This window comes from Lynx rufus, unplaced genomic scaffold (genome assembly GCF_022079265.1).
Source record: "Lynx rufus isolate CCGP_SWC_20201006 ecotype Redwood Valley unplaced genomic scaffold, mLynRuf1.p SCAF_28, whole genome shotgun sequence".
Classification (NCBI taxonomy): domain Eukaryota; kingdom Metazoa; phylum Chordata; class Mammalia; order Carnivora; family Felidae; genus Lynx; species Lynx rufus.
The window spans coordinates 4,978,270-4,999,191 of record NW_025814843.1 but is presented as its reverse complement, the minus strand read 5'-3'; the positions used below and the strand labels follow the sequence as shown (position 1 = coordinate 4,999,191).

Sequence of the window (20,922 nt, the reverse complement as noted above, 5' to 3'; positions counted from 1 at the left end):
TAGTCAGGATATGGGAGAGGGGGCAGAACAGTATATTCTAAGGGTTGGTAATTCTGCATTTGTATTTTTTTTTTAATGTAGAAATGTCACCAGGCTCTTTCATAGTGATTAAGGGGGGGGTATTTTTTTAAGGTTCATTTATTTTTGAGAGTGGGGTGGGGCAGAGAGGGGACAGAGGAACCGAAGAGGGCTCTGTGCCGACAACAGAGAGCCCGATGCAGGGCTGGAACTCGTGCACTATGAGATCATGACCTGAGCCAAAGTCAGATGCTTAACCGACTCAACCACCCAGGTGCCCTTCTATTTTGTTTTGTTTTGTTTTTTTAATTTTTTTTAATGTTTATTAATTTTTGAGACAGAGAGAGAGACAGAGCATGAAGGGGGGAGGGGCAGAGAGAGAGGGAGACACAGAATCGGAAGCAGGCTCCAGGCTCTGAGCCATCAGCCCAGAGCCCGACATAGGGCTGGAACTCACGGACCACGAGATCATGACCTGAGCTGAAGTCGGACGCTTAACCGACTGAGCCACCCAGGCGCCCCTCTATTTTGTTTTTAATACACATTGCAGGAGTTTTACTTCACTGCTGAAGTAGTTGGAGCCAACTGAAATGCTAATAACATCATGAAAAAAAAACTTATTATAAAGCACAGGAACAAAATGTGAGTAGGTTAATAAGCCAGCCGTGGGTTCTAAAGTATTTACATTTGTCATCTAACTACCCCGAACTTTATGTTTTGGAAATATGCTTTAAATATCTAAACTGAGAGGCATTATAGAAAATGCATGGAAAACAGAGTAAAATAGGGTAATGAGCTGTGGCCCCTTGGTTCTAGGAAAGATGGTCCAGTGCTCACTGAAACGAACCATTGGTCTTGGTTAGTGTGGTTAGCATGGTATTTCTACCCAGATGTGGCCTGTCCCAGTTAATGTAAGCATTCGTGGGAGTCAGACGGTCCCGCCAAGTTCAGGCATCCAGCAGTTGGATTGCACGTTCTAGACCTTGGTTCCCATCTTCGGATGGCTGACGTGCCCAAAACGGAGACAAGCTAGTATCCTTTCCTTATCCAGGTGAAATAATTCATTCAGTTCCTGAACCACGCTCTGCGAACTGCCAAAATACTTGTTTATATAAGAGCTTCTGTGTTATGTGAGATAACACCTTAGCCAGCCTTTAAACAGCATGATTTGTAATGGGAATCCTCATTACTCCTGTGAAATGAAATTAATAAGTTATGAAGAAAAGGTTATTTCAAATACCAATAGAAAGTGTTTGATTGTTGGGGAAGGGAGGGAATTTAAACAGATTTGGAACATTTTAATTACATGTAACTTGAACTACTTCAGGAAAGACTATAGACTCTCAGGGGCAAAGAATTTTTTAACACTTATAAATCATCATAAAATGAACGTGATACTGTCTACAAATGTACATATTCATTTGTACTGCTGGTTCCTTTAAAAATTATTTGTGCCTATTTGCATGGTTCTCCTTAAGAATTATAAATTCACATATCTCAGGAAGCCTGTCATTCAGGACTTCAGATAAGATGGGCGTATTGAGAAGTTAAATACTTCTAACTTAGGGGTGCCTGGATGGCTCAGTCGGTTGAACGTCCGACTTCGGCTAGGTCATGATCTTGTGGTTCGTGGGTTCAAGCCCCGCGTCGGGCTGTGTGCTGACAGCTTGGAGCCTGGAGCCTGCTTTGGATTCTGTGCCTCTCTCTCTGCCCCTCCCTGGCTTGTACTCTCTCTCAAAAGAAATAAACATTTTAAATACTTTTAAATAGTGGCAGGGTTGACAGTAATAGAGAAGAAGCCCTTATTGGGGTTTGGGCAGAACGTCAGAGCCACTGTGAGTGATTTAAGGGATGTATTGTGGGGAAATAAGCCAAAGGCGGTGCCGGGAGTGAAGCCGTCTGGAAGGCTGTGGTGGTGCCTGTACCTGGTGTTGGGCCGAGCTGAGCAGGACCATCGGAGAAGAGAGGAGGGAAGGGCAGGGAGGGCCGGGGAGGGCAGAGCAGGAGCAACCTGCAGTCTGCAAGGTTGAGGTGAAACTCACTGGAACAAACGGGAACTCGGAACTCGTGTCTGTTTCTTGCCGCCTCCCCGCCGGCAACCTTGACCACACAGGTAACCTGCCCAAGAGCACGTGCACTTGACTACGAAACGAAACGGCACACAGACTTGAGCCAGGATTCTGAGAAGTGGGCGAGCTCAGGAATTGGCTGTGGCCCAGAGATCCGGCAGGATGGTGAAGCGCGGGCCCGGTGCCCCTGCAGGCGACCGGGGCAGCAGGCAGAGCCCCACCAGTTGGGAGTGAGCCTTGGTAGGGCCTGAGCTTAGAGCAGTTTTCCAAGTGTGAACGTGGCCGCTGTTTCGCTTCCACCTTCCAGATCACATACGAGCTCTGGGGCCGTCCCGCCCCTGCAGCTGGACAGGGAAGGGAGCATGGGGCATTGTGGCTCTGGGCTAAGTGGACTGGAGCAACACGCGAACACAACGCCTTGTCAGCTGAGCACCGGGACACGCCGTTGGGTCAAACCTAGCTCCCAGAGAAGGCCGTAGCCCGACGTGATGAAAGTGTCCCCCTTACAACCCCAAATTCACTAACCCAAGATTCACTAGTCCCTTTTTGCATCTTTGGGTGATGTTCATCCGTCTTCAGGCTGGGTCACAGCCCTCCCACCCCCCTTGATGTTTGTCCAGCCTCAGTTCTGAGACACGAGATTAAATACCGTCAGCATACCTTTGCCACTAGAAGGGGAGAGAGGAATAAAATGTTTATATCCAAATAAGAGAAAAGTACTCAGAACTATTACATTCTTGTATCTGCACCTGGTCACAGGACCACTGCTGATGTCTATAACTACCTTTGTGTGCTAGCCAAGCTGTGTTCCCCTTGTCTTTGGCACAGGAGATGACCCAAAATGGAGTTCTTGAAGGGTCTAGGAGTGGAACTCTTATACACCAATAGGAGGAATGTAAAACGGCAATCCACTTTGCAAAACAGTTCGACAGTTTCTTATGTAGTTTAAATATATACCTACTGTATGTTGCACACTCTTTACTTGTGAGAAATAAAAGCATATGCCCCCACAAAGACTTGAACACAAATGTCCATAGCTGCTTTTTTATAATAGTCCCAGACTGGAAACAACCCAAATATCCATCAACAAGTGAATAGATCTATTATAATAGTGGTATTACCAACACATATAATGGAATATTGCTCAGCAATAAAAAAGAATGAGCTATTGATACACTGAGCCATATGATGAATCTTAAAATAATTTTGCCTCATGAAAAAAAGTCCAGACAGAAAGTGCATATTGTAAAATTCCATTTACATAAAAATCTGGAAAGTTCAAGTGATCTATAGGGACTCAAAGTATGGTTCACTGGCCGCCTGAGGAAGAGCTATGGGTGGGGGGAGGGGATTACAGTGAGGCATGACAAAACTTGGGAATGATGGATATGTACAGTATCCTGATTGTGGTGATGTCTTCATGACATCTGTTTCCTCCGGCCTCGGAGTTAAAAGCTGCCCAAGTCTCCAACTCCCCAGGGCCCTTGGCTATGTTCACAAGACAGTGACAAGTGTGGCACAGGGACAGAAGTAAAGCAAGTGATAAAAGGTTGCAGATAGTGGTGGCGTGAGATGAGGGATGGCCTTCAACCCATGTAACATACAAAGAATTTGGACTTTCAGGGGCACCTGGTTGGCTCAGTCATTTGAGTGTCCGACTCTTGGTTTTGGCTCAGGTCATGGTCTCACGGTCTTATGGGTTCGAGCCCCACATCAGGCTCTGCTCTGGCAACACAGAACCTGCTCGGGATTCTCTCTTCTCCGTCTATCTCTGCCCTGCCGTCACTTGTGCTGTCTCTGTCTCTCTCAAAATAAATAAATAAACTTAAAAAAAAGAGTTTGGACTTTCCAAGGCCACCGGAGAATGAGCAGTGAGGCGAACATGAAATCATTCAGTCTTTTTGAGCAAGTAGTTTTATTATGATTCCATACAAGTGTTAATAGTACAGTAAACTGGGAAGGGCAGGTTTGAGAGAGATTATGAAGTCTAAATTACCAGGACTTGGCGATGAATATGGTTGGTCAATGAATAGAAGAAATCAAAGCTGATCTAAAGATTTTGATATGAGTTATAGGAGAAAAAGTTATGTATTTGATTAAAAAAAAAAAAAGAACCCTGGAGAAGTACTTGATTTGCATGGAAATGTGTTGAGTTCAGTTTGGAACACATTGCATTTGTGATGATGTTAAAATATCCAAAGGAAAAACACCAACCATCAAGTGACATTACAAAATCAGAACTCAGGACAAGGGCAGGATTGCACACTTTGTGGTTCTACTTAAAGACAGGAGAGTTGGGGCACCTGGGTGGCTCACTTAAGTGTCCAACTTCAGCTCAGGTCATGATCTCACAGTTCATGGGTTCGAGCCCCGGGTCGGGCTCTGTGCCGACAGCTCGGAGCCTGGAGCCTGCTTCGGATTCTGTGCCTCCCTTTCTCTCTGCCCCTCCCCCACTCGCACGCACTCTCTCTCTCTCTCTCTTTCAAAAATAAACATTAAATAAACTACCCATTATTAAGCACCTTCCAAGCATTATACTGTATGTCAGTATCTTAATTAATCCTCACATTAACCTTGCAAGTTATATATTATTACCCTCATTTTGCAGATGAGGAAACGGGCTTGTAGCCAGTGTTACTTAGGCGCTCGTAATTGGCAAAGCGGAAATGTAACCCTCATCTGTAACTGCAAAGCCCGGACCCTTAACCTCTATGCCATCCTGAATTCTTCTGGCAACTTGAGTGTATCATGAAACTTCTGCCTCCGGTGCCTTTCTTTCTGTCTGCTTCCTCCTGCGTCTAGACTGCTCTTTTCTTCCCTCCAATCTCCTTAAAGCATCGCACTCCTGCTGAGTCTTAAGTCTGTCGGAGAGTGCTCGGAAGGCTATTTTCCCTGCCTCCCCAGCTGATTCCGAGCCCATCGTAGACCATCTCTCTTTCATTGTACTATACACGTTATTACAACCATCTGTATGCCAGTGTTTCCATTAGAGTAAAGGTTGGCACACCGTATTCAGTAAAGGGCCAGAGAGTAAATATTATAGGTTTTCTGGGCCATCCCATCTCTGTTGCAGCCACCCGACCCGGCCGCTGTGGTGTGAAAGCAGCCAGAGCAAGGCGTAGACAAACGAGTATGGCTGAGTTATGGTACAGCTTCATTTATGGACACTACAATCTGACTGTCATGTAATTTCCACATGTCACGAAGTATTCTCCTTCTTTGGATTTATTTTTCTAATCGTTAAAAAAATTAAAAAAAAAAACAAAACACGTTCGTATCTTGTGAGCCATTTGGAAGCAGGTGCCGGCTGGAGGTGGCCCATAAGCTAGAGCTTGCTGTCCCCTACACTATAGTATGAATTTCTTGGCCGCAGGTCTAGTACTTCTTTGTTAGGGTGACGATACCAACGTATCGTCCAAACTGGGATGCTCTGAAAGCGAAAGGGTTGCTGCGAGTGATGCTGGGACCCGCAGGCACAGAGGGGAACTAGGCCAGGCAGAGAGGGGTTGTCACCCTGGTCACAGGGTAGCCTCGTCGGTTGTATACAGCTTCATCTGGGGTCTTAATCGCTTCAGTTGCCCATGTCCCAGGGTTCATTTTTCTTGGTCGACTCGCAGGCTTTGGGATGTGTGTGCGAGGTGCTGAAATCATTTAGAGCACTAATGTTTTACACCTGCCACAGTGGCTCTGGAAGAAGCAGCTGTATATTCAGTAAGTGGTTTTCAGAGGGGATGAGTGTGGAACCCGTGCATGACCTGGACAATGAATTCGTACAATTTTATAACATGTCTCTTCCAGAGAGTTTTCCTCCATTGAGTACCAAGAGTATGGGTTCATGCTAGTAAAAATTAAAATGAAATTTGCTGTGGACAAAATTATAGAACAGAAGCAGAAGAGAAGACTTGTTTCACATTATATTTAATGCCTTCTGTCTTTCTTTTCAATCTTTTTGCAGTTTTTTGAGGTGCCATTTGATTCAAACATGAATAGGACAAAGAACAGACCTCTGGTTCGTGGACAGATCAGGTAAACTCACGAATCCGACTCTTTCACTGTCTAGAACATCCATTTGCTGGTTTCTCCCGAATTGTTTCCCAGTCGTGTGCCTTGAGTTGTGGCAGGCAAATAACACACCCCCAAAGGGACCTACTGGTGTGGACATGCAGTACCTCTACTCAAAGTGTACCTCAGGGCACCTAAAACCGAGCTAAGATTTGCAGTCCCGTTGTTGGGGAAACTCCTGCCGTGTGGATGTCTTTATGAGATCCCACTTTGAAACGTGGACTTGTTTCACTTGTCCCAGCTGAGGATAAAAACATTCCATTAGCACAAGTGATTTCAGATAAATCCACATAAGGTATCCGAAGAAAGATCTATCCGAAGCCTTACTTTTGCAGACAAACTGATAATGCTGTCATCTGCCAAGCAAAGGACTGCCTCCATTATTCTTTCTACCAAATTCAATTAAGTAGAACTAAAAGGCATATAAATATTTTAATATCACTAATGGTTAATAATTAAACGTTTTAACTTCCTGGAGTCCTTGAAACTGGCATTGAAAAAAAATTTTTTTTAAATCCAGTGGATATCATCAGCCAAGAAGAATAAAAAGAGGCAAATGGTTGATAACGACTATTCTAAATCAGTGAATCCTGCCCTCACATTTCCAGGCAGTGCCCTCATGGAGCTTAAAATGTATTGGGTAACACTTGTGGATCAAACCAATCACACGTTTTCAGTAAGACAATAAAGGAAACAAAGCAGGTACAGTCAGAAGTCTATGTAAAAATGATTTTTAATATCAGCCGTTTGTAGCCATTCAGTTCTTAAATGAGTTTAAAATACCATTATATTGCAAAGAGCCATGAAAACCTGTAAGAACAGAAATCTCATATCTATTGATAATTGATTTCTTGAAATATAAATCAAGCCATCTGCTGTGTTTTTATTTAAAAAGTGTCAGAAGTACGTTTATTGTTATTTTTTTCATGTTTATTTTTGAAAGAGACAGAGCATGAGCAGGGTAGGGCAGAGGGAGAGGGAGACACAGAATCCGAAGCAGGCTCCAGGCTCTGAGCTGTCAGCACGGAGCCTGACGCGGGGCTCGAACTCACCGACCGTGAGATCATGACCTTAGCCGAAGTTGGATGCTTAACTGACTTAGCCACCAAGGCGACCCAGAAGTACTTTAATTTAAAGTTGTTTTATAGGCTTTTAAAGTTTTTAAAATTTATTTTAGGGGGAGGAGAAGGAGCACTCGAGAGCACGAGTGGGGGAGGGGCAGAGAGAGAGAGAGAGAGAGAGAGAGAGAGAGAGAGAGAATCCCAAGCAGGCTTCACACTGTCAGCTCAGAGCCTGATTCAGGGCTCAAACTCACGAACCATGAGATCATGACCTGAGCTGCAATTGAGTTGGACGCTTAACCGATTGAGCCGCTCAGGTGCCCCTGAGTGAAGTTGTTTCACAAGAGCAAATGCAAGCTTTGTAACCCATTTCAAAAACTAGAAGCTGCTTGTGCTGCTGGTCAGGTCACACGTAAGTTCTTGCTCCTTTCCTCAGTGAAATCGTACCCTCTAGAACCAAGGCAGATGCAGGACAAGCCCAGTAAGCAGCCATTAGGCATCTAATGGCGATCAGATAGAGCCCGCCATTCTTCTGGTATCTCCTCTTACTTTGCCCAGTGTGTTCATTGTCTGCACCCAGGAAAGCCAGGCCTTTAAGTGCATCCAGAGTGGGGGGCTTGCTTGTTGGCCTTGGCAATGCCCATCCTTTAAAGGAGACAGGCTGGGGGCGCCTGGGTGGCTCGGTCGGTTAAGTGGCCGACTTCGGCTCAGGTCATGATCTCGCAGTCCGTGAGTTCGAGCCCCGCGTCGGTCTCTGTGCTGACAGCTCAGAGCCTGGAGCCTGCTTCGGATTCTGTGTCTCCCTCTCTCTGACCCTCCCCTGTTCATGCTCTGTCTCTCTCTGTCTCAAAAATAAATAAACGTTAAAAAAAATAATAATAATTAAAGGAGACAGGCTGTCATCTAGTTATTAGTCTTGCTAAATTTGTAACTTCACCTTTTGTTTTGCAAGATGACCCCGGGTCTCCTTTATGACAATAAACCTTAATTGCTGCCTAAAGTAGCTTCCGAGAGGGCAACTCACAGGGCTGGAAAAAGAGAGTCAAACTTCTGTTATGAGCTAGCGTGTATTTTATTAAATCGGTACAATTGTAGGAGCTGTTCCGAGTCTGCGGCAGAAATCCTGCACTGAGAGTCACGGTTTTGAAACTGCAGACTTGGTATGCTGCCAGGTAGTTTTTATTATAATTTAGTAAATTGTTATCTATGACACATATTTTGTAAGTGGCTGGCTGCGGGGGTATAGTAGAAAGTCTTACGTCTGTCCGTTAGCATTGATTCCAGCTTTGGTGGTTCTGACATTCACAATAGCTATTGGGCAGTTAGGCGTAAAGCCCAGCCAGTTTATTTTGAAGTTCTTGATTTGGAATTTACCGCTCCATTTGATTGGACTGATCTGCCTTGTTGAATCTGTCCGACGTCGTAGACACTGCAGTTTGTCATGTGAAGTGTAAGTTCCCGTCATTACTGACGGGCAGCAGTAAGCATGGTCAGTCTGGGAGGGAAATCCTTGGACATCTTTGCCACTGACGGCTGTTTCCTCCTTTGTACCTCGCTTGGCTTCTCTGCATCCTGAAGACATACCATGAGCATTTATGGGGTGTGTGTGTGTGTGTGTGTGTGTGTGTGTGGCATTAATTTTTTTAAAGTGATTGCAATTTAGTTTGAAAATTTTTACTGAAGTGAATAAAAGGGTATTCTAAGAAGTTAAAGGAATACAATTAAGGAAAGAAACATATGCCTGGATTAGTTATTCTTTTTTTTTTTTTTTTTTTTTTTTTTTTTGAGAACCTGGGAAATATTGTGTGGACCCATCTGTGCATTTATGTACTTGCATGGTGGCCATTCTCTGAACTTTTGGTTTTCTCTTCCAGAAAAATGTGGCTGGGTAGGTGGGCACTGAATGCCTTATAGAACTGACACAGATGATAGGGCTTTTTTTTGTTGTTGTTATTTAGTGTTTATTTATTTTGAGAGAAAGAGCAGGGGAGAGGCAGAGAGGGAGGGAGACAGAATCCCAAGCAGGCTCTGCACATCAGGCACAGAGCCCGATGTGGGGCTTGAACCCACGAACTGCGAGATCGTGACCTGCGCCGAGACCAAGAGTCGGACACCCAACTGACTGAACCACCCACGTGCCCCGAAGATCGTGCTTTTTTGGTTGTTTATTCTGTATTCCAGAAAGGATTAGAGGTATCATGAGACTGTAACTTAATAAAACAGAGAAATGCGTAAAGAAAGTCAGGGTTGCGGAACATAGAATCTGTGATAAAACGCCGAGAACAAGGAAAGCTTCTCGAGGTCACCGTAGTTACTGAGGTTGACCTGTAGATTTCATTCTGCATTTCCTGGTGAAATCACAGTCCCATCGTAATGGCAAGCATTGCGTGCAATATTAATATTTAATTCTCCCTACAGCACCATGAGATAGGGCACTGTTGAATATGCAGCTGAGAAGACTGAAGATCCAAGTGTTATGAAAAGTGGCAGAACCAAAATTTGGCCTGGCCCATTTGCTTCCCTGCCCCGAGTTCCTAACCGCTACATAGAACCGTCTCTAAAATCTCTCTGTCCGTGAGAAGGAAACACCACCCTAGGGAGACCAAACTTCTGCCTCTCCGTTCTTAAAAAAATAAGAAAGGACACTTGGTGACGGTATTAGAAGAATGTCCTACGTGACTTCCATGGAGGAAACCTATATAGATTTCTAAGGCATCTCGGCCGCAAGCCAGAGCAGAAATACCCGAGAACAGCTCCTGCCGAGAACCGCGTAGAGCGAATCTTCTTGAAGCAGGTGGTGAGGAAGAAGCTCGTGGGCAGACGTATTGGCCCAAGGACCTTCTCTAGCGCGCCAGCTTGCTCCAGGGATTAAGCTGAGCCCGTGAAAGAGAGGAGGGAAGATGCCAGTGTCGTGTGTGCATCAGGCGACGCGGGGGATGTGCTCCCGCCACACGATACGATAGGAAAGAGGGGGCGAACGGTCAGGCGGCTCTTGGTCCCGGTTTGCCCGGGACTGTCCTGCTTTACACCAGAATTATCGATGGTGTTCTGCTCTCACTCTTCATACTGTCCAGGCTGGATGATAGCCACACCACGTAATTTCTAGAAAGGTCTGGTGGTGATGACTGTAAAGTTTACAGAATTTCCTCCTTTTTAAGTCCATTTCCTACAAATTCCAATTGCTTTTTTTGCCTAGAGAAGAAAACAAAGAGCACATAAATGGGAAGTTATGTCAAATCTAAATCAGACTGTAGGTCCACACCATAATACAGGCCTCTTTAACTAGCTTTTTAAAAATGACACTCGATGTCGGGGCGCCTGGGTGGCTCAGTTGGTTAGGTGTCCGACTCTTGGTTTCGGCTCAAGTCATGATCTCATTTTCGTGGGTTCGAGCCCCACGTCGGGCTCCGTGCTGACAGTGCAAAGCCTGCTTGGGATTCTCTCAATCCCCCTCTCTCTCTCTCTCTCCCCCCTCCCTCCCCCTCCCCCACTTGTGCTGTTTCCATCTCTCAAAATCAATGAACTTAAAAAAAAATGACCCTCGATGTCGACGTTTGCTCATAAATTGGAGAAGATGCATAAGGCCAACTGACTCGTTTGGACGTTTCTGGCGACAATGGTGTAGTCATGGTTCTGAATGACTGTTGTCAGGAGGGAGTTGGGCTTAGAGCTCCCCTTTGATTCTCCGGCAGAGAGCACGGTGTAGAATCCATGCCACACATCAGGAATGCACACTGAAGGGAGTCAGCTCACTTACGGAGTCGAACCTGCGAGCCCAAAGTCACTTGGCGAAGGTGAATGTCAGAGAAGCTTACCTTCGTATCGGAAAGTCAGATTCAGTGTGATCCAGGTTTTAAGTTGGCGGCTGGAGAAAGTTCATTAGCCAATTTTTAAAAATCTCCGTAATAGGGGCGCCTGGGTGGCTCAGTCGGTTAAGCGGCCGACTTCGGCTCAGGTCATGATCTCACAGTCCGTGAGTTCAAGCCCCGCGCCGGGCTCTGTGCTGACAGTTCAGAGCCTGGAGCCTGTTTCAGATTCTGTGTCTCCCTCTCTCTGACCCTCCCCCATTCATGCTCTGTCTCTCTCTGTCTCAAAAATAAATAAAATGTTAAAAAAAAAAAAAATGTCCGTAATAGAAAACACCTCAGTCTTCTGATATTCTTTGGTAACAGAATCGAATGAAAAATGTCACCTGGTGGACTCTAAGCTTGGGCAAGTCACGGAATTAACCTTGCCCCACTGCCCCTTCCCCTCAGGGAGGGATCCTAATTCCAGCCTTGTTCATCTCACACCGTTGTGGTGCGGGTAACAATGAAGTCAACAGAATCTTGCAAATACATGTGCATTGTTGGGGAGAAGATTTAAAACTCTAGAAAAACGAGTAGTTACTTGTAGAACTTCCACCTGTTTTCAAATTTTGCTTTACAATACAAATATTTCAGTACTTACAGGCAATGACAAAAAAGAAATTCAGAGGGGCGCCCGGGCGGCTCAGTCAGTTATATATCTGACTGTTGAATTCAGCTCAGGTCGTGATCTCACAGTTTGGGGGATGGAGCCCTGCATCAGGCTCTGCACTGGCTGCACAGAGCCTGCTTGGGATTCCCTCTCTCTCTCTCTCTCTCTCTGCCCCTCCCCCCACTGCTCACTCGCTCACTCTCTCTCTCAAAATAAACTTAAAAAAATTTTTACATTAGTTTCTAGGGATAGGGAGAAAGAAGCAAAACACTTGGAAAGTAAGACAGCAGAGAGTGGATGTTATGTGTTTCCATTATCAGGGTCACGTTGGTAGGACCACCCTGTGGCATGTCACGGAACCCTTCCTTCCTCCTACTGCCCTCAGGACACGTTGATGGGGAATGTTGTCCCTGTAGAGGACTGTGCTGGTTGCCAGGGTTACTAACAGGTGGGTGACATGCTCTCCGTTCTCTTAGGGTCATGTTGAGGGGACGGCAGCTCACACGTGTAAGGACACTGAGTGCTACCAGGGGTACAGTCTACATGTGTAACGCTGAGTGCACCTGCCAGCCGGGTACCGCGCGGGACCCCAAGGGGCAGTGGGGAACACTGCAGGAGGGACATTGCTGGGTGATGCGGGAGCACAAAGAGGAGACCTGATCCAGACCGCAGAGCTCCAGGGTGACTTAAGGGGGGCGCGAGGACATCCAGGGTGACTTAAGAGAGGCACAAGGACGTCCGGGGTGACTTAGCAGAGGCGCGAGGTGAGAACCAGAGGAGGAGGAGGAGCTAAGCTAGCCTGTCCTTTTCCAAGTTCTTTCTGTTCCTTCCCCCTCCGACCACTCCTTTGTTGGTGGCCACTGGCCTCCTCATCCCATCTGCGATCTACAGACACTGCCCTCTGCCCTGTCTGTACCTCCAGCCCAGACCGCTCTTCTGAGCCAAGGCCTTTGAAAATCTCTTTTGGGGTCCTCTGTGGGTATCTCCGATTCCTTAAGTATATATCCCAGCGCACGGCTCCCCCCCTCCCACACGGCTTTTTGTTAACCAAGGTTCCGAAGTGAGGTGCCTGTAAGTCACTCTAGACTCCCTGTCTGGTCCCCCTCATCCGATTGTGGAATAGACCGTGTCTGTCCAGCCCCCTAAGTCACCCTGGAATGTGCCCTCTGACCCTCCGCTCTGGTGTCAGAGCACCCCCAGCTTGCCTGGGTTCTTAGAACGACGCCCCAGCTGCTCTCCCTGCCCGTTTGCCAGCCCTCTTTCCGTCTGTCTTCCCCAGGCTTTCCTTACATGATCACATTGGTCTCTGGCTTCAAACCTTTGGGGAGAGTCTTCTAAATATATTTAAGAAGAAATACTTGTTTTCCGTTCTTTACTGTGTCTTACATGTAAGGCCTTTGAGGATCTGATCCTTCCTGGTCCTTCCAGCCTCCTCCTCTGACTGCGCATCTTTCTTCTTCTTCTCCATCTCCTTCTCTTCTTCCTCCTCCTGCTCCCTCTCCTAATGTTTATTAATTTTCAGAGAGAGAGAGAGAGAGAGAGAGAGAGAGAGAGAGAACAAGTGGGGGAGGGGCAGAGAGAGGGAGAGAGAGAATCCCAAGCATACTCCACATTGTCAGCACGGAGCCCGACGCCAGGCTCAAACTCACAACTGAGATCGTGACCTGAGCCGAAACCAAGAGTCGGACACTTAACCGACTGAGCCACCCGGGCGCCCCTCTGCTCACCTTTTCTCATTTATCCCTTGGTGTTGAGACCGGATGGGCCCGCTGGTGTTTTCACCGAAGCACCGTGCTCCCTCTTGTCCCACTGGGTGTGCTCCCCTAGCCCGCTCATTGCCTGGGCCGGTTTTGTGCCAAGCACTCCTTCCTCTGGAAGGGGCAGCTACGCCCGTAGTCCAGTGGGGCGGGTGGGGTTAGGTGTTTGTCCTGGGGCTCGCCCTCTTCTTCGTTTATGCCCCTGTCCTAGCCCCACACAGCCCTCTGCAAACCCTTTCCTTGGGCCCCTTGCTCCATTACGTTGTGTGTTCTTCTGCCCTCTGTTTATCTCCAGTCCCCAAGATCGTTTATAGAGAGCAGTTTCCTCAGTGCCTAACGTGTGCTCGGCACTATTTTTAATGCCACGACCCGGCAGGGAACGAAGCAGACAGCCATCCCTGATGTCACGGAGCATGCGCTCCGGCCATCACATCCGGCAGACCGCTGATGCTTCATGAGGGATGCGTGGACGGACAGAGGGACAGATGTTAGAGAAGCGGAAATGACCTCCCAAGGGGAGGAAGGACAGAAGCGAAGACTCTGAGACGGGTACACGGCGCACGGTGTCAAGGGGATGAGGAAGCCATCGGGACAGGCAGAGGAGTGCAAAATATGTGTTTAAGGATAAAAATAAATGACTTGGCCAGACTCAGAGGGAAGGATTTGAAGGAGCAAAGTAAGGAAGCAGAGCCAGGAAGGAGGCCGAGAAAACGTGCCTGCCCCACCATTGTGACACGGGCTGTGCTGTAGGGATTGGACCGTGGTCCGTGTCGTTTGGGGAGCTCTTAAGTAGCTCAGGACAAGAAAAAGAAATAACAGGCCTGTGTATTGGGAAAGAAGAAATGAATTCTTCATTCACAGACCGTGTGATAGTTTGCCCGGAAAACTCAAACAAACCTACAAAAAAGCTACTAGAACCAGTAAGTGGATATAGCAAGGGCACAAGATACAAGGTCAGGATGCAGAATGCAACTGCAGGAAGCGAGGCAAAGAATTCTTAGAGAAAACACACAAAAGCAACAAAACAAAAAAGTACAAAAAGCACAAACCATAAATGAAGTCATAGGTAAGTTAGACTTCACCGAAATAAAAATCGCTGCTCTCCCAGAAACACTTCTGAAAACGACCGGACGGGCCAAAGAGTGGGAGAAAATATTTGCAAAGCATGGAACTCACGAAGGACTTGTGGCCAGAGTACGTACAAAATCCCTAAAGCCCGGTGACAAGAAAATAGCTCAACCAAAAAATGGACAAAACGTTTTTATAGTTTTTTTTTTTTTTTACGTTTATTTATTTTTGAGACAGAGAGAGACAGAGCACGAATGGGGGAGGGTCAGAGAGAGGGAGACACAGAATCTGAAACAGGCTCCAGGCTCCGAGCTGTCGGCACAGAGCCTGACGTGGGGCTCAAACTCACGGACCGCGAGATCGTGACCTGAGCCGAAGTTGGACGCTTAACCGACTGAGCCACCCAGGCACCCCTGGACAAAACTTTTTTTTTTTTTTTTTTCAACGTTTTTATTTATTTTTGGGACAGAGAGAGACAGAGCATGAACGGGGGAGGGGCAGAGAGAGAGGGAGACACAGAATCGGAAACAGGCTCCAGGCTCCGAGCCGTCAGCCCAGAGCCTGACACGGGGCTCGAACTCACGGACCGCGAGATCGTGACCTGGCTGAAGTCGGACGCTTAACCGACTGCGCCACCCAGGCGCCCCTGGACAAAACGTTTTTAAACAGACATTTCACTAAAGAGGAGGTCTGCATATCAAATAAACACAAAACGGTTTTCATTATCACCAGTTCACTGGGGGAAATGCAAATTAAAGCCACAGTGGGACATCACTGCACACCTATTAAAACAGTTAACATTTATTTTTTTTAATATGAAATTTATCGTCAAATTGGTTTCCATACAACACCCAGTGCTCATCCCAACAGGTGCCCTCCTCAATGCCCATCACCCACTGTCCCCTCCCTCCCACCCCCCATCAACCCTCAGTTTGTTCTCTGTTTTTAAGAGTCTCTCATGGTTTGCCTCCTTCCCCCTCTGTTAACTTTTTTGTTCCCCTTCCCCTCCTCCATGGTCTTCTGTTAAGTTTCTCAGGATCCACATAAGAGTGAAAACATATGGTATCTGTCTTTCTCTGTAGGACTTATTTCACTTAGCATCACACTCTCCAGTTCCATCCACGTTGCTACAAAAGGCCAGATTTCATTCTTTCTCATTGCCACGTAGTACTCCATTGTGTATATAAACCATAATTTCTTTATCCATTCGTCAGTTGATGGACATTTAGGCTCTTTCCATAATTTGGCTACTGTTGAAAGCACCGCTATAAACATTGGGGTACAAGTGCCCCTGTGCATCAGCACTCCTGTATCCCTTGGGTAAATTCCTAGCAGTGCTATTGCTGGGTCATAGGGTAGATCTATTTTTAGTTTTTTGAGGAACCTCCACTCTGTTTTCCAGAGCGGCTGCAGAACAGTTAACATTTCTAAAGCAATAATACCAAGTGCTGGCAAGGATGTGGAGTGGCCTGAATACAAAGTGATGCCGTTACTTTTGTGAAAACAGTTTGGCAGATTCCTATGAAGTCACACAAGATTTACCATATCTATAACCCCAGTCCCATGTGTCTCTGGAAACGTATGTCCATACAAAGATCTGTACGTGAATACTTATAAGTTTAATTCATTAATACTGAAAACAACCTAAATGTCCTTCAGCTGGTGAGTATACACACATAGAATGACATGGGCACATTTCAGAAGCGTTGTAAGTGAGAGCAGACAGACCCAAAAGGTTACATACTGTGCCACCCCGTGTAGGTGACATTTTGGAAAGCCAAAACTCTGGGGACAGAAATCAGATCAATGGCTACTAGAAATCGGGGGTGAACGAAAGGGAATGGAGCATGAAGGAACTTTGTGAGGTGACAGAAATATTCTGTATCTTTTTTTATGTTTTGAGAGAGAGTCAGTGGGGGAGAGGGACAGAGGGAGGGAAAGAGAGAGCGGATCTTAAGCAGGCTCCACACTCACCCGAGAGCCCGACGCGGGGCTTGATCTCATTTCCGTGAGATCGTGACCTGAGCCGAAATCGAGTCAGACACTTAACCAAGTGAGCCACCCGGACGCCCCAGAAATAGTCTATATCTTTTTTTTTTTTTTTAAAGTTTTTTTTTTTCAATGTTTTTATTTATTTTTGGGACAGAGAGAGACAGAGCATGAACGGGGGAGGGGCAGAGAGAGAGGGAGACACTGAATCGGAAACAGGCTCCAGGCTCCGAGCCATCAGCCCAGAGCCTGACGCGGGGCTCGAACTCACGGACCGCAAGATCGTGACCTGGCTGAAGTCGGACGCTTAACCGACTGCGCCACCCAGGCGCCCCAGAAATAGTCTATATCTTGATCACGGTGGCGCTTACGCCGTTGTGTATCTTTGTCAGAGCTCGGAACTCACTGTACTCTCAAAATGTGTGAATTTCACTGCGTGCACGACTAGTGGGTTTTCAGGGCGCTTGGTTTTCCCTGGGACCATGTTGACGTAGCCTGCAGAGCATGAGCGTTTGGGGTCGGTCTGCCTGGACTCAGAATCCCGCTGCTTTTTCTGCTCTCCCAGGCGGGAGCGTGTTAGGAGACGGCTGTGTCCTCTTCTCTGAAGCTGGGGCGCTTACCTCTTGGGCGTAGGTGAGGCTGCGACCCTTCTGCTACAGCAGTGAATGACAGTGCGGTCCTCACTGTGGTGGCTCCTACTTTTTTCAACAGCCCCGGGCCGAGCATGTCCGGGTGTTGGGCTCCAGCTCAGCGCTGGAATACGGCTGATGTGACCCAACTCCGGCCCTCCTTACTGTCCTGTCGGGGAGGTACAGAGTAAACCAGTGAGCCAAATAAAGGTTCAGAGGTCCCTCTCGATGGCCATCAGTTGTCCAGAGAAAACAAGGAACCGGATAATATAGAGCCAACTGGCGGAGACCGCTTGAGGAGGAGGTACAGAGACACTTGAGGAGGTGGGGTATGCGCTGAGCCCCGGAGGTTGAGGGTGCAGGGAAGGGGGGCAGCGTGGGCAGAGGGAACAGCAGGTGCAGAGCCCGGGCGGTCAAGGTGTGCCTGACCCAGTGAAGAGAACGGGGGCCGCAGTGGCCAGAAGGAGCAGAGTGGGAGGAGATGAGGTCACGAGGGCACCGCAGTGACAAGTCTGGCTCAGAGGCGGTGTGCAGCGGGAAGCCAGATGTGAGTCGTAAGCGTGGGGTCGCTGCAGTCACACTGATGTTTGTAAGGGAAGTCTTCAGAATGTACCACAGCGTCACGGGAGTGAACAGAGGCCTGGGACCAGTCCAGGGTGAGCTGACGATGGCTTAGACCAGGGCGGTCACAGTCGGGGGGGCAACCCAGAACGCAGACTGGGCACCACCGCCCACAAGGTCACTTAAATTGTGTCCGCTTTTCAAAGCCGTTCCCGCTTCCTGTGGGTCACGGATCTCCCGCAGAAAAACCCCGCCGATCCCTGCCACCCTGCCTTTGCGCCTCCCGTTCCTTTCCACCTGTCTTCTCGAGTTTTCTCAAGACCTCCCTTAAGGAAGGTCTCCGCCGTCTACACGTATCTGCACCTTTCTTACACTCCGCAGCTCTTCGTACGGGTAGCACGCAATTCGTCAGGAGCAGGCAGTGTAGCAAAGCAGTCGTCAGCCCCGCCCCTCCCAAGAAGCGGCAGCCCCACCGTCCAGCGGAGCGCCCCCAACCGTCGCGGCAAAGATACGTGACGGTGCAGTCCGGTTGCCAGCGTTGGACATCGAGACACAGTGGAGTGGACCCTGCCAGCAGACAGGCCCCTTTAGGACCCCCCGTCTCTCCTCCACCGGAGTCCTAAAGGCGGAATGGCACGAACGCCCAGCCATCCAGATACAGACTTTCCCCTCATTCCCTCTTTTGATTTACCTCGGGGATTTTTTGTGGATGTGGTCGTTATTTCCCAGAACTGTACATGCCTAACCTTGCATGCACTTTATGGATCACTGCAGGAGATTTCAAAGGATAATTTTGAGTCTGATGTATTTTCACCTCAGGGATGAGCTACATAAAGTAAATAAACTCCAACTCCACTCTGTTTCAAGACAGTAAACGTGCAGATTGATTTCTAGCCTCTGTGCCGCTCGCCTTGCTGTTTAGCGAGCGGCCGCTGCAGCTTTGTCTCTGTCGTTTCCCGTGATGGAGAAAGTGACATTGACTGTGTTTGTTTAATAAACAAGGAATAGTAAGATAATTGTTTTCGAAATAGCCAGTTACAGGATAAACATCCCCTTTACATTTCAGGCAACAGAAATTTTGTGCAATTTTGTTGAGAATCAAAGACAAAAATCCTTACAACTAAAATGCCATTTAGTGAGAATAAAAATCTACAAAATTACATTATTAGTTATTTCAGTTTCCCAAGGAGAATACAGATGACGGTACTTCTAAGTACCTCTTTGTTGCCTACATAAAATGACAATTCGGTAAATCTAAGGCATCACTTACCATTAAAGGAAGACAATCTTTCATATCAACTCTCAGAGAAATCCTGCTTTTCCTGTTTTCCTCACCAGTGGAAAGAAAGATGACTTTTTTTTTTTTTTTTAATACTAAGATGACCTTTAAATTCGTCCTGGCTCTCGGCACCCAAGAAGTGACGGTGCTGATGGTTGGAGTGAGCTGTGACCATACAATAATTGCAGGTGGTTAATAGAAACATCCTATTGTAGCTTCTGTTTACCAAATGGAAGCATTTGACCCCATGGCTTTCTGCTTTTTACTTTAGCCCTGGGGCCTTCATGGTAGAATTATTTATCAGCGTCTTTAATGGCTTGGGGGAGCCACTTGATGAATTTGAGCCCATTGTACCTCACATCACTTAGGAAGCATCCCAGATGCACATGGGCTAAACTCAAGAGTCCTGGCGCATTTGGCCAAAGAGCTCTGGACAGCTACGTCTGCACCCGAAGATGTCTGCAGAGAATGGCTCCGGAGGGTCCGAATGGCGCTATCGTGACCTCCGGTACTGGCGCCTCGCCAGAGTTTGTCCCTGTTAACTCGGAGCCAGACCCGATGCCTCTGTTCCCCTGAGGCTGCGTGTCAGCACAGCTGTGTCACAGCCCGAGGGGCCCACAGCTCTGGTAATCTGGCTCCGCGTGTCGGTGAGGAACTCGTCACAGGCAGAATGGAGAAGTGCCATACCTCTGAGCCTCCTGTTGCCCTGCTGTGTTTCCATCCTCGCTGGTAACTGTCTTCCTTCCTCCTCTTACAGATCACACGTATCCAACGCCCTTGAACTCCTTCCATTCACCAGACATCCCTGGCTACCTGCAACATTGGTTCTCATCAGATAAAATGGATTTGGGGGCGCCCGGGTGGCTCAGTCGGTTAAGCGTCTGACTTTGGCTCAGGTCACGATCCTGCGGTTCGTGGGTTCGAGCCCCACGTCGGGCTCTGCGCTGACAGCTCGGAGCCCGGAGCCTGCTTCGGATGCTGTGTCTCCCTCTCTCTCTGCCCCTCCCCTGCTTACATTCTGTCTCTGTCTCTCAAAAATGAATGAATGGTAAAAAACAAAAAAAAAAAAAAATGTTTTTTTAATGGATTTGGTAGTTTTAGGATGAGCCAAGGTGAGGGGTCAGAGGGACAGGGGTGAATGTCCCTAGTAGTTCTTCCTAAGATACACCTCACTTCTGTTTCAGAGGACCAAATGTTTTTCCACAGCAGATAAGAGCTGCTGGAATCTGGCACCTGATGTTGGCAGTTGTTGGGGGCCCGTTTCTACCCGTTTCTACCTATGGTCCCCAAGCCCAGAGACCCTCGGGCTCGCCTGAGAACAGGCACAGACTGTCCTAAGGGTGTCCTTCGTGCCTCTTCCAACCTCACCACCCCACTGGGGTCCTTTCTTCTGACTTAGTATTTGGACAAGTGGTCCCTCTGTCTTAGAGAAGAGTCTGCTGAATCAGCAGCTGCATCTAGTTTTTCTCTTGTTCTCCTTACCGCCAGACTTCTGGAAAGGATGGCCCCCTCAGCGCTTTGGTCACGGTTTAGCTTCCTCCCGCACTGTCCACCTCTGCTTTCCTCTGTACGCGAACTTCATTTTTCCCTCGCGGCCCCCTGGCTCTTCCGATCCCGCTTTTGCTTAAACGGACTCATCATCCAAATGGCAGCCTCAGCCTCAGCCCCCTGGTCTCCCAGCTGAGTCCTCTGTCCCAGTTCCCAAGCCTTGTGAGAGGAAACGGGATTGCCCACGCTTGGGCCCGACATTTCATCCCTGGTCCGGTCAAGGGAAGGGGGTGCAGGGTGGGGGTGGGGTCGCACGAAGGACCCGAGGCCGCCCCTCCCAGCGCTCCTTCCGCTGCACTCGAGCTTCCTCTTGGCCAGGTATGTGTCTCGGGCCCCCGTTCTGCTTTGTGACTTTCTAGCCGTGACCCACCTCCCCCACCCCCAGTGCACAAATTCTTGCGGCCAGGATCTTAACTTTAACAT

At 47.9% G+C, this 20,922-nt stretch overlaps 1 protein-coding gene and 1 non-coding gene across 2 annotated transcripts in view; both read left to right on the top strand.

The window, feature by feature from the left end:
• Positions 1-20,922, top strand: part of LOC124519571 (protoheme IX farnesyltransferase, mitochondrial) — a 137,409-nt gene that overhangs the window by 89,079 nt on the left and 27,408 nt on the right. The window contains exon 5 of the mRNA XM_047089911.1: positions 6,043-6,113. Within this exon, the coding sequence (XP_046945867.1) occupies positions 6,043-6,113 (71 nt within the window). The remainder of the gene's footprint in view (positions 1-6,042; positions 6,114-20,922) is intronic.
• Positions 19,806-19,890, top strand: TRNAQ-UUG (transfer RNA glutamine (anticodon UUG)). Its single transcript has one exon. It is a non-coding gene; the product is annotated as a tRNA-Gln (tRNA).